The 13,516-nt window shown below is 41.1% G+C and overlaps 1 protein-coding gene across 2 annotated transcripts in view; it reads left to right on the top strand.

Moving 5' to 3' along the window:
• ehmt1b (euchromatic histone-lysine N-methyltransferase 1b) overlaps positions 1-13,516 on the top strand; it is a 41,833-nt gene that overhangs the window by 25,516 nt on the left and 2,801 nt on the right. For both annotated transcript variants that reach the window (XM_026174419.2, XM_080304475.1), the window contains exons 4-23: positions 3,245-3,500; positions 3,617-3,765; positions 4,216-4,368; positions 4,519-4,590; positions 4,743-4,845; positions 5,985-6,098; positions 6,669-6,946; positions 7,683-7,915; positions 7,997-8,209; positions 8,291-8,373; positions 8,911-9,017; positions 9,180-9,302; positions 9,388-9,489; positions 10,765-10,869; positions 10,966-11,120; positions 11,216-11,386; positions 11,498-11,642; positions 12,401-12,478; positions 12,632-12,747; positions 12,898-12,984. In XM_026174419.2, the coding sequence (XP_026030204.1) occupies positions 3,245-3,500; positions 3,617-3,765; positions 4,216-4,368; positions 4,519-4,590; positions 4,743-4,845; positions 5,985-6,098; positions 6,669-6,946; positions 7,683-7,915; positions 7,997-8,209; positions 8,291-8,373; positions 8,911-9,017; positions 9,180-9,302; positions 9,388-9,489; positions 10,765-10,869; positions 10,966-11,120; positions 11,216-11,386; positions 11,498-11,642; positions 12,401-12,478; positions 12,632-12,747; positions 12,898-12,984 (2,843 nt within the window). The remainder of the gene's footprint in view (positions 1-3,244; positions 3,501-3,616; positions 3,766-4,215; positions 4,369-4,518; positions 4,591-4,742; positions 4,846-5,984; positions 6,099-6,668; positions 6,947-7,682; positions 7,916-7,996; positions 8,210-8,290; positions 8,374-8,910; positions 9,018-9,179; positions 9,303-9,387; positions 9,490-10,764; positions 10,870-10,965; positions 11,121-11,215; positions 11,387-11,497; positions 11,643-12,400; positions 12,479-12,631; positions 12,748-12,897; positions 12,985-13,516) is intronic.

The raw sequence follows: 13,516 nt of genomic DNA, 5'->3' as shown, positions 1-13,516 counted from the left end.
TTTAATAAGGAGCAGAGTGGAAATGGAAGAGATTGGGACCTTTGTGGAACTTTGCTTTTGAAAAGATTGTCATTAAAACGAAGATGGGTGGAAGGAAGAACTTGCCACCATTGAAACACCTCATGTGGGTGCACATTTCTCAATAAGAATAATTACCTGCAGCATTAGTGCAAACTACAACAAATGTAATGGGTCCCCTTGGTGAAAAGTGAAACTTTTAATTGGAAATTTACCCCCCCCCCCCCCCCCCCCCCCCAAAATAAAAGAAAGCAATCTGATCAAATTTTATTTTTAAATCCTACCTGATGAGACCAGAGCCTGGAAAATACACTATAGTAGGTTTTTTTTTGTTTGTTTTTAAACCCCTCAACCCTTAAAGGCTGATTGGTGTCATCACCCTGCTGCCCAGTGAGGCAGGCATCATGGAGACCCAAGTTTATGAATGACATGACTCAAGAACGAAGCAATGTAGGAGTTTTAAATTGATACCATAGGTGTATCTTCTAGGAGGCTGAGGGGTGTCATTGGCTGTCTGCAATATTTGGTTTAAAACGGGTTTCTTGCATATTTTTCAAAGCATTTTACTTAGCTGGACGTTGTCTAAGTAGCTCTTATTTTCATCCTCATCAGAGGCTGTCTGATGCATGGTTTAATCTCGTTTTGCATGCTGTGTCATTGATATCTGGATATGACATTTTTCTATCATGTAAAAACATATAGCAGTGGTATCCTGGAGAATAGGGGTCTAGTGCATAAGTATTAAATTGAATTTTTTTTATTTTTCATCCAGTTTGATAACGACTTTTAGCACTTAAATTGGTTGTGGTTCTGGCACCTGAACTTTTAATGTCTACTTACTTTTGGGCAAACATGTTGAGGCATATCTTATAAAACAGAAAAAAACAAGGAAATTGTTCCTCAACACTTTATTTTTTATTTATTTATTTTTTTTATCAGGCAAAACTTGTTAGATATGTAAAAACGTAAACCTCTTAAACATTTCCTGAAATATAGATAGATTTGTATTACTTGTCTGCAGCAGGAAGCAGGCTTAATTCTCAGACCTTTTGGTTTGATTAGCAGAAGCAGACATGGGGCACACAAGTTCTTCACTCTGAGGTTCATCGAGCCAGCTGCTCAACAGGCGGCTTCTCTAATCTAATATGAAGGCAGATGATAAACGATACGACTGAACAAGATTTTAACAAGAGCAAATTATAGCAAACACAGGGATCAATGGTAAAAGTGCAGTAAAAGTTAAGCCTGCATTCTTGGCCAGCATCTGGTGACTAGTTTTATACAGCCTCAGTTCCTTGTCCTGTGACCTCAGTAAAAACCTTGAAGAATTTAAGGCTTCAGTCAGTAGTTTCAGGCTGTTTAAAACACCCTAATTTGATTAAATTGCAGTCATTATTGAAATAAAAGAGGATTATCCAGGGTGTGCTCTTTGGCTACTGGGCGTGCTGTGACCATCAGTTTCACAGTCAGATCCAGCCCCTAGTTTCAGTTTCAAAAAGCCAAGATGGCTGACAGCTAAAGGCTTCACAGGCTTCACTAACTCTTGGATTTGTGACACTGATATTGTGCTCGGACATGTAAAACCACTTTATATTTCTTACAGTCAGTATTTTCATGAAGTTTACCTGGTTTAGCAAGTGACCCATAAGCTGGAAGCCTACTGCAGAAGCCCAGGCTCAAGTCAGCCCTAAGCTATTTACTACTTGTCATTTCCTGTCTGCCACTCACTTGGTAAAGGATAAAAGAATAAATTAAATCTTTATTTATTTATTTTAAAAGAGCAAGAGATTGACAGAGAAAGAATTGTTTTTAGCTGCTCCCTTCCACTACTGGCTTGTTTTACACAGCGACAGCATTACTGCATAAGGAAGTTCAAATAAAATCTGTGCACATTATCTTCTGCATCTTTGAATAAAACTTAGGATATTTCTTAATAAAATAGCTGCAGGCTGGAATTAGCCATCCTGGCTCTCTAGCAGGAATAGCTGCAGCCTGCAGAGGGGAGTCTAGAGAGTGGGCGCAGCATTTACTCCACTATATTTGTTTACACACTTTAGATACTCAGTTATAGATACAGATTAACTAGCTAGCAGTATATAAGGAAATGTGTTTGTGCAAAAGTTCGAGCAACTACTCATTGCTTTATGTTTTCAGGAAAATGAAAGGGAGGTTCAGTGATGAATAGAAACATGCGCAAATATAAAATGAATATAAGGCAAAAACAGTTAAATGACCACCTTCCTTTTTCAACACACGTTGGCCTCTCTTAGAAAACCTTCTAGTAAGGAATAACTCTCTAGGCTTCTTAAGGGCCATTCAAAGTTCCTTTCTTGATGTCGGCAGCCTTTTTGTTATTTCCTGTCGCATTGATCCCACACTGCTTCAGTAATGTTGAGGTTCAGGCGTTGGGGAGGCCAGTCCATGGCTGATAGCGTTCTATTGCAGTCTGTATTTTCATGCTGAAAAAATGAAGCTGTTGCCAGTTAGAAGCTTTGCAGATGGTAATGAATGGTGGTTCAAAATCTGATGGTACTCTCCCAACACCACTGGCTGAAATGAAGCCCCAGGCAATGATGGAGCCTTCGTGTATTTGAGTCTTCTTACTTGGAAATATTTAATTGAATGGTTGTAAAACCGTAGCTCACTATGTGGACATTACAACACTAAAAATGTTGGCTTTATTTTACTTAGTGTGTGTATATTTAGGTTTTATTTAAAAAATAAAATAAAATTGGGCCTTGTTTACTTTCCTTATTCTGCCATAAATATACTGTTACAATCATATGCTTATATTAAGCATATCCAAAGTTTCAGATAATGAAGTCACTCTTTGTAGCTCAATTGGTTTACTTCTACAAACTCAAGTTTGAGGGAGTTTTTTCTGTTCTTGGCTCTTTATGATGTCAGTGCGTGCAGATTTCACTTATGTTGACATCTCAGAGCCACAGCTCTGACTGTGAGCACAGGTTTAAAGTTAGGAGACAGAGGATGAGCTGATCAGCTGAACCAGGGCTTAGTATACGATAAATATGGATTATTTTGTACTTGAATCATGCTAAGCTGCTCTAAAGGAGTCCATGAATAGAGTGGGGGTGGGGGGGTCCTGGAGCTGGAACAAATCCATTTGAATGGAAATTGGTTTTAAAAACAAGAAAATAAAACAAGAACTAACCATGAGGAAACCTTTTGTAACACATTGATCCTAAATGCTTTTGCCACTCTGCAGCTTCTTAACAGGGAATTAAGGGAAGCAAAGAGTGCCAAAATGGAGTCTCATGTTGCACCCGACCTGCAGAAATCCTCACCGCAGTCACCCTCTCAGAACCACCTACCTCAGAGTCCACCAGATACGCCATCTTCAGCACAAACTGCATCATCAGCTTCACCAGCACCTGTTCCTCCACCACAGCCACCTCCAGCTCCTGCAGAACGGGCAGCTCCTTCGGCTTCTCCTGCTCCTGTCCAAGCCAAGCTCCAGCTAGGTTAGACTGACTCCAGCGACACATCACAAAAGCTAATGCACTAAAAATTGGAGCAGAGTGTAATGTTTGTCTGCGGTAACACTCTGCTGTAAATGTGGTGTTCTCTTGTGCTCTAGGCTCTTACTCAGGAGCGCTGTCATCCCGTAAGAAGAAGAGGCGAATGGGAATGTACAGCTTGGTTCCCAAGAAGAAAACCAAAGTGCTAAAGCAGAGAACTGTGCTGGAAATGTTTAAGGAACTACAACAGACTGCCAAGAGTCCAGAGGTCTGAGCTTCTCATCTTTTCAAAAATTTGCAAAATTAAAAGAAAGCGTAACACGTATTCATTTAGCCTCTCGAGGCACATCTCATACATTCAGTGTTTCAGTCTTATGCTTCTCATGCACTTTCTGCACTTGAATGTTGAAAAAATTGCCACATGTGGAATAAATTATTCCAATCATTGTCCACTGAGACATAGACAATTAAAAATCGTCATATATGACCCCAGCTCTATATATTAGATGTGCTATTGCATTTTTGAGAACAGAACATATTTCAATCAACGTCTCCGACAACTTTTCCTAGTTTTTTTTTTTTTTTAAACAGACCAGGACTGTTGGTATGGTAAGGTTAATGGGAAGTTGTTCAGGTTCATTTATGACCTCGGAAATGCTGAGGTGCTGCTGTTAAGATATGACATTACATCCACTTTTTTCCATTTGTTGTCTTGCAGGCTAAAGAGGTGGCCAGCATAAATGGGGAGAAAGTGGGAAATGCATCTGAGGATGAAGAGTCAGAAGATCTGGAGTCTGAAGAGGAGGAACAACAGCAGCCATCAGAAGAACCGGAAAGTGCTGCGCAGGAACCCTCTGAATCCATCGCTCAGGTTGGAGAATAAAAGTTGTTTCCTTCTCTTGAAACCTTGTGTGGTTGTTTCTTTGTGGGAACTCTGAATAACTGTGAATGCAATGCATTGCAGTGAAAGTCTTATGTGTTAAATGCTACTGATGAATTCTGTTTGCTTTTCCTGGTGGAGGTGAAAGACGAGCAGGAGTCTGAAGAATCTGGAGAGGAAGAGTTGGAGGAGGAAGGCACTGAATCTGACTTGGTAAGACCGCTTGCCACCACTTCTCCAACTGCATCTCATACCACCTCTTTTAGCTAAAAATGGAAGAGAATTGATGTTTTGTTTTGGGGGTTTTTCTTGTTTCTCTCTGTTGTTTAAAATCATCCCTGTGGCCAAACTCTCACCTGCATCAGAGCACAGAGTCGAGTCTGAAGAAAAAATTGAAAAAGAAAACAAAAGCAGACAGCGCATGGCTCCGGCCCTCCAGGAAACGAAAAAGGAGGATGAAGTCCAAAGGTGATCGCTGTTCCTCTATATGCACATCCACCCAATCACCTATCTCAATATTCTCAGGCTGACTGATGCTATTTCTTGAGAGAAACATGTTGCAAGTGGATGACAGAAAGTAATTCTCTGAAACCGACATTAACCCCAGAAACTAAAACTATGTACTGCTGGGTAAATGTTCAGCAGTGAACTGATTTTAGCCACCTAATAGATTCAGTATCGGTTTATACACTGGCTTTATTTAGATTCTTTTCTAAATAAACTTTTCACCTCTTTACCTGCTGCCAGACTGACAGAAACAGTCCTTTTAGTTCAAAAACATGTGAATTGTTTGTGTGCTGCTCACCTTGATTGGTGAGTTTATTTCTCCACTTCAGACTTAAGATCTGAACTGCACATTCACAAAATAAACAATAAACAAAGCTCTCAATTGTTGCAGCAGCTCTGTGTCTGTCTCCTTGATTCAGGTTCCTTTTTTAGAGGGAGCTTGAAATCCCATGTGAGAGGTGGAGATAGCTTTACTGGCAATATTGCCTCATTTTATATCTCTTAATCCAACCCTAGGCTACGTCTCCAGCTGTTTGGTAGCAAAAAATACATATGTATCTGGTGGCGGGCAGTATTTTTCAGTATACATGCACGCAGGATTACAGCACACAGTTAAGTTAGCTTATTTTGGCAGAAATCTGTATTTTCTGGCCATTTTTGACAATTTAATTTTAAAAGTATATTATATTTGTGTAAATAGTTGCTCAGTTAATAAAATGAGCTTTAAAAATGTATATAATCACAGTGCTGGTGATCTTCTGGGTAAAAATTGGTTTCTAAAAATGTGAGTTTAAGCGTCTGCTAAACCCTAAAATCTGTCTGAGACTCTACAGGGTGGCTTTGGCTTTTATTGACTAAAATGACAAAAGTCAGATTGCAAGCTGACTAAAACTTCAGATCCACATTGGTCTGAAAACATGGCACAGTTCAAACCCAGCGCCCAACTGGCGCTGGGTTTGAACTGTGCAGAAGTGTACATAGTTTGTACACTTCTGCAGCTGCTTTGAACTAAAGGAAAAATGCCATAATTATATCTTGTCTGAACATTTTTCACCAAGGCTCTTCCTTAAGTATTTTCTTATCCTTCGTCTTTCTCACAGAGCCGGAGGTGGCTGTTCAGCCTCAGGCTCCAACTCCAGCCGAACCCCATGATCACAAGGAGTACACGCAGATTGTCCCACCTGTCAGCCTCAGCATGCCTTCACCCAGCAAAGGTGAGATTCAGTCTAGTTCAGTCACTCCAGTTACCAGAGGTAAGGCCTCAGACACAGATTGGCTCCACCTGCCTGTGCCACAAAACCCATCGAAGCATCTACACGCCTAACTTCAGTATCCAGGTGGATGAGTTACTAAAAAAAAAAAAAGAAACACCACCCAAAAGTGTGTTCATAGCAGGCTGTAAACATGCTTATTTCTGCTGTGAAGTTGGTTGTTAATATGGTTGCTGGATCTTTTTTTTTTTTTTTTTTTTTTTTTCCTTCCCTTCCCTTCATGTCAATCAGGAGCTGTTATAGTGCACACGTTCAAAGCAATGGAGCCACAAAGTTTTAAAAGCCAAAATGCTACAGAACTGAGAGAGTGGTGAAAATTGAGTATTCGATTTTAATTTGCAAGTTTTACACCCAAAATTACAAAAAACATCCAATGAACCTCCAAAGGGCTTCTGTGATATTTGGGTGATAAAGGGTTAAATGTCTTGTTTTGTTGATTTGAATAAATAGTTTTCTATTCCTGGTGAGACCAATGTGGTTTATTTCATTGGCCACGCTCTTTTCTTTCTTCAGACACTTCAGGGTTGGCGGTTGAGGAGGCTCAGGAGCTTCCGCTCTGCAGTTGCCGCATGGAGACCCCCAAGAGTCGAGAAATTCTCATTCTGGCAGACAGGAAGTGCATGGCCACAGAGAGTGTAGATGGACAGCTGACTCGCTGCCAGGACGCTGTAGTGAAACATGAAATGATGCGTCCTTCCAACTCCGTTCAGCTACTCGTTCTGTGCGAGGACCATCGCAACGGCATGGTGAAGCACCAGTGCTGTCCGGGCTGCGGCTTCTTCTGCAGAGCGGTGGGTGAAAACTGCGTGCCAATCAGTTTGAGGTCTCTGGCTGCAGTTTAACTTGCAGCTACTGTCACAAATGGAACAATTTACACAGATGAAACACTTGCATGGTAAATGGCTCTGCATTTACTCTGAAGATTGTAGAAGCTGCACTAATCTCAGTTCTTTGGAGTTAATGACGCTTTCACACAGGACACAGCATGTGATGCGTTTGCCATTTCTCAATGAAGCCATTGAGGTTTTCTGTTTTCTCTGGCTCCTTTACTCATACCTCAAGGCCTTTTAATAGATCTGTGGAGCTTCTATAAGGAACGTGTAACTCATCTAATATGTTTATACACACAGTACGTTCACAGATACATAAGACCACATAGTTTGTGCTTGACAGTCTTGACTAAACACTTTCCTAATTTGTTCCTCAGATTTCTAAGTGTGAGTCCTGGATGACACTTGGATGTCAGTTAGTCTTTTTACTCATTAAGTACACGTCGTGATTCAGTATCGTGAAGAACTAACTTTATCAGGAGAAACTTGAAGTAATTCATTATGGCGGACTCTCACATCATTCACCATTCTTTTTTGGCAGATGTTGGTTGTAGGGCTCTTCCTCCTTTGGGCTCTTATGAGTGAATATTGTAGGTTTACAGAAGCAACCTAGACACTGTTTTCGTGTGAGACGTGGTCAGAGGACATGTGCTTTGTGAATGTTTGTTTACAGAGACTGTTTGTTGTTCCTGCACAGGGGACCTTCATGGAGTGCCAACCAGATGTGAACATCTCTCACCGTTTCCATCACGCTTGTGCCTCAGTGCTGAAAGGTCAAAGCTTCTGTCCTCACTGCGGAGAAGAGGCCAGCAAGGCCAAGGAGGTCACCGTTGCCAAGGCTGACACCACCTCCACCGTGCCCCCTGCTCTTGAACATGGGCCAGCCACGCCTGGAGCCCTCGAGGGCCGAGCAGACACGACCACTGGCAGGTAAAAATGCAACTTTGGAACTATTTTGTTTGTTTATTACAAAATGCCGAACTTAAACTTTTGTTCTCACTTGTTTTCTAGCTCCTCTTGTTTAACTGTGGGGGCTGAAGTCAGTGGCCGGGCTGACAGTTCGCTGCCTGTTCGTTCTGCACATGGATTCGACACATCTGCTGTTCCTGGGTCCTCCAGGGCTGCCCCCCTGCAGGCTGTGATGGCAACAACAGCCCTGTGTACACTCACTCCAGGACCCAGAGAAACTCTAGAGAGCATCCTGGTGGCTCTCGACACAGAAAAGTAAGTAAACCCACCTTAATTCACCTAAAAGACCACGATCCATTTACAAGCTAATTCATTTTTTTGTGTCTGTTTGATCAGACCCAAGAAACTGCGCTTCCACCCTAAACAACTTTACCTCTCTGCCAAGCAAGGAGAACTGAAGAAGGTCCTGCTCATGTTGGGTACGTAAATCCCATTCAGGCTCTGTCATCTGCACTCATTTTCATTTTTCACCTTGTAGTGATGTCTGCCAAAACTAGTTTTGCTTCTTCCAGGAAGCTGGTGTAATTTTCATGACCCTCAAATTTTATTATGAATAATTTTACCACATGCATTTGGTAGCATTAGACAAACACAGAAAACTTACAAAGTCCTTGACCCCCAGCCTAAATACACAGTCCACACACTGTATACAATTTCAGCCCATCTGTCACCACAAGCTGGCAACTTCTTGTCACGTGCATCCAACATGTGACAAGAAGTTGCCGACTTTGATCCAAATACTAATTGTAAAATCACAAATGATGCCATTTTTAAAAATAAAAAAAAAAGAAAAGAAAATTATCCATCAAAACTAGCTCTGCTCTAAGCTGGACAGCTGGCACAGTTTACACAGAAGTGTGTGTCGGGGGGGATTTTTTTTTTTTTTTTTTTTTTTTTTAAACATAAACGTTGGCAGGTATTTTCATGCATCTTCCTCGCCTTCCTTTACCTTCCAGTGGACGGTATTGACCCGAACTTTAAGATGGAATCGCAGAATAAACGCACCCCGCTGCACGCAGCAGCAGAGGGAGGTTACAAAGACATCTGCCACATGCTTGTTCAGGTAACCTTGTGCTTCACATCTCTCTGACGGAAATATTAAACTTTGAGTAACTTTCTGACAAAAACCTTAAAATAAAAAATCTCAACCAGAGGTTTATTCTAATATTAATGATTCTGATTTTGTGGAAGCAGTTTTACATTAGCTGTTTGTATGATGTTTCAGGCTGGTGCAAACTTGGACATGTGTGATGAAGATCAGCGGACTCCTCTGATGGAAGCCTGTGAGAACAACCACATGGAGGTGGTCCTGTACCTGCTCAGAGCTGGAGCCAGTGCCATGCACAAGGTAAATATGCACCAGATTTTTCTCTGAGGTTCCCATCAGCCAACTAAAGATCCAGGTCAATAATTAAATCCTCTGCCATTCTCAGGATGTTGAAGGGTTCACGTGCCTCCACCTAGCGGCCAAATCTGGCCATTACAAGATTGTTGAGCACCTTCTGTCCACTGGACTGATTGATATTAACTGCCAGGTTAGTACACTTAAAAATGTCTCTTGTGAAAGAAGGGGAGAGGCTGCAAGATTGAAATGTACAGCTTCAGGATGCAGCACTCTGTCTATGTGTTAACTACAGAGCCATGTGTAGACTAGCTTAGCTTTAACAAGCAGTGAAAAACAGCTATCCTAGTTTATAAGAAAACAAAAAAAAAACATGTGTGCTTTTACTTCAGCTTCCCATAGTCACCCTGTTCCCAGTTGATTTCAACCTTAGCAAAAGATTGGTTTTCTGGCTGTAGTTTCATGATTGCTTTGTAGATGAGGGGGTATCAAGCTTCTGATCCATGGGCAAAGAAACAGATGGTGTCCAGGTTCCTGAGGGTCCTTAAAAAGTCTCAAATGCATCATTAATCAAAAATGATTGATGCTGGTTGCTTAAATCTGATGGTTTAAGCAGTTCTAACAAGCAACATAGATGAAGTTGTTGTGGATGCTCATGAGTACACATGAAACTTGTCTCAATCCTAGAGAATTTGTACAGTTTTCAAAATTTCATTTTGAGACATTAAAAGTAGAATTTAAAACATAATCCTAAATTTAGCTACATTTGTTGAAACCCTGTAAAAATGTCTTTCCCCATACCTGTTTAAAATACTTCCACACCAGTCTTTTAAGTTTCTTAAAATTTCAGATCTGAGAGATGATAAACAAAGTTTTATATAATAGTAATTCGTGTTAGGATGTACGTTCGTATTCAGTTTATTTATTTATTCAGTGTACTGCCTACAAAGCAAACATTTTGCACTGAGCTAAAATGTTTTGGTTGACTGATGTCCTCTGCACTAAAAATTGTTGCTCTCAAAGCTCAGTAATGAATAATATGTTTCATATGATCTGTAACTTCCATTAAAAAAAATAAATATTCATTGATTTACTTGTTTTCCATTCATGTGACACACTAGGATGGATTTCCAGTGTGTATTTTTACTGTAAAGCACTTTGTAACTGGGCTTAAAAGGTTCTCTGGGAATAATTGATGCATGACGTGCTGCACTCTGCTGCATGTGTCTTGGATTAAGATGTATGAACTTGCTATATGTAGCATCAGGACAGCTTTGACGTAATGAAGCAGCCTTTCCTTTATTACTACTCTGTACTCAGGAGGACTGAAAATTAAAAGCTGTGCTTTTCTTCTTAGTTGTTGTTGTTTTTGTTTTTTTTTTAAATAGGAATTCCAATATGTAGTTGGATTGATGTTGTTTCAGTATTTCTTCAGCTGATTTTCAAGCCCATTATTAATTTTCCACAGGATGACGGAGGCTGGACGCCCATGATCTGGGCCACAGAGTACAAACATGCAGACCAGGTGAAGCTGCTTCTTACTAAAGGAGCTGACTGCAGCATCAGGGACAAGGTTAGCATAGAAGTCTCTCCACCCCAGGTTTGAAATCCTTTGCAGAAGAATTAAATGTTGGCTAATTGTGGGTTTATTTGGGTTATCTTCATTTAGGAAGAAAACATTTGCCTTCACTGGGCTGCATTCTCTGGCAGTGTGGAGATAACGGAGCTGCTGTTGAACGCTCACTGCAATCTGCAAGCTGTCAACATCCACGGAGACTCTCCTCTACACATTGCTGCTCGGGAGAATCGCCTGGATTGCATCACGTGAGTTGCCAGCCCCACCTACTGGATAATAACGGCGCTAAAAAAAGTCCTTGTTGTCGTAGATAGTCGGTAAAATGTGTTCTTTGTCTCATCAGGCTCCTCCTGTCTCGAGGAGCAGATGTGTTTTTGAAGAACCGCGAGGGAGAAACTCCTCCAGACTGCTGCAGCCACAACTCGAAGGCCTGGGGCGCTCTGCAGGCCAACAGGAAGGAGAGGGATGCCAAAAACATTAGGCTTAGTCAAGCAGAAGAGAAAGCCCTTCACAGGTTAAAGACCAGGCTGGGAGGGATAAAGCATCATAAATAGCGATGTCAAGATTCTGTCCACCTGTTTCTTTCAAATTAAAGCACCTAAACTGTCTCTCTGTCCATTTACAGTGACATAGCTTTAGGGCAAGAGCGAGTTCCCATCCCCTGTGTCAACGCAGTTGACAGTGAACCTTACCCAGATGGCTACAAGTACATCCCCGAAAACTGTGTTACTTCCCCTATGAATATTGACAGGAACATAACACACTTACAGGTGAGCTAAAGGCCATCTGATTAGGCTTTTAACATTACTTAAACCCCAACAACAAACGATAAAGAGACAAACTAAAAGGAAACTGTCTGCATGAAGAACAGCAAGTTCAGATTTACAGAAGAAACCCCTGTCATCAACACAAAGATCCAGTATCCTCAACAAAGTTCAAGAAGAAAACTTTTTTCTTTTTACTCAAAAAGTTGCAGATGAATTTGCGTTTCCACTTAGAAGTGATGAAGTTTTGGAGGCGATCCAGATTTGGACCCAGTAATCTATGGAAAATTCTTCACTGTTGCAACATAACACAGAATTCACATCGTAACTTACAATGTACTTGGATCTGTATTTAAGAAAAAATAAATAAAACGATCACGTTGTGAATCCACAAATGCTGGCTCATAACTGCCAAGGGGAGGAAGGGTGCAGCTGAAACCTGGAAACAAGTTACAGCACATTACCAGAACTTCACAGGAAGTCCTGTGATTTCACTCATTTATCTCAGTCCACTTTTTGTTGCTAAGGTTGAAATCCTTTGATTCAGATCACCTAATTTTGCAGACACTTGTGGTCAAAAGTTTACTTTTGGAGTGGATGCATGATCAGACTGTTCCGGCACTTTCTGTTAAATGTTTTAACGTTGTTTGTGTTGCATTTGATCCAAGCCATCAGTAATACAGTGCCATTAGACATTTTAAAAAGAACTATAGGTTTTTCTTTGCATTGTGAAGTGACCTATATTATTTTCTGCTCTGTTGCAGTACTGTGTTTGTAAGGAAGACTGCTCTGCGAGTATCTGCATGTGTGGACAGCTCAGTCTGCGCTGCTGGTACGACAAGGTAAGAACGGGCAATCTGCGAGTCTGAAAGTGTGCCTACACCTTAATAAAATAAGCTTTACCCAACATTAAATCACTACAGTTTAGTGTAACTACCATCATTGAAACCATCAAGCTCATAGAGAGCACTACATGTGTGTATTGTCCTGTTTAGAGTGGTCGACTTCTACCTGAATTCTGCCGAGAGGAGCCTCCTCTCATCTTTGAGTGTAACCATGCGTGCTCCTGCTGGAGGACCTGCAAGAACCGCGTAGTGCAAAACGGACTCAGGTGATTTAACAAATACAACTCTTAAAGGATTTGTGGCTTTGTAAGCCAGCATGTGTGTATATAACAGAGTTTTGATGTGAACAGCTGCACTACTTGCTGTGTGAAGGTAAAAAAGATGAGTGTTGCTTAAAGATGTTTCTGGTCCTCTAGGACCAGACTCCAGCTGTTCAGGACCAGTAAGAAAGGCTGGGGTGTCCAAGCACTGCAAGACATACCACAAGGGACTTTTGTATGCGAGTAAGTCAAAGACAGCCCAATAACACTTGTTTTGTAGGGATCGATCCTTCAGTGTTTCCCAGCATAATTTATAGTTTGAAAACGAGGAGAATAGTGGCCACGACTTTGTGTTTTATCACTTCTGCTTTCATTTTGGGAAAAATTAAAATGCTATTCTTGCACGTGCAGCTTTATCTTTATCTCCTGCCAGATGGTCCCAAGACTGACCCAAGACGACTGTCAGTAGTCTAAATGCAAGTATTGCACATACAAAACCAGATGTTTGGTTAAGTTTAGTTTTAAACAGGAGCATGGAAGCATCTGAAATATCTGTCTTAGCAAAGGAAGTGGTACATCATGTCTGACCAACACAGAAAGTTATAAATGACTTGAATTTTTTATCTACAGAAGTCAGACTGGACCCTGGCTGAAATCACTGCTTTTCAAAGAGGAATCGGTCATGAATAATGTGCTGCTCCTTGTTTTACGGCCCTTCGGTACACTGCAGTTCGTGCCTTATGTGACTGATTTTCTGAATGTGCTTTAAAAACTC

The sequence above is a fragment of the Astatotilapia calliptera genome, chromosome 7 (assembly GCF_964374335.1).
Source record: "Astatotilapia calliptera chromosome 7, fAstCal68.1, whole genome shotgun sequence".
NCBI classification, from domain to species: domain Eukaryota; kingdom Metazoa; phylum Chordata; class Actinopteri; order Cichliformes; family Cichlidae; genus Astatotilapia; species Astatotilapia calliptera.
Note: the sequence above shows the minus strand (reverse complement) of the source record. Positions and strands in the feature narration are given on the sequence as shown.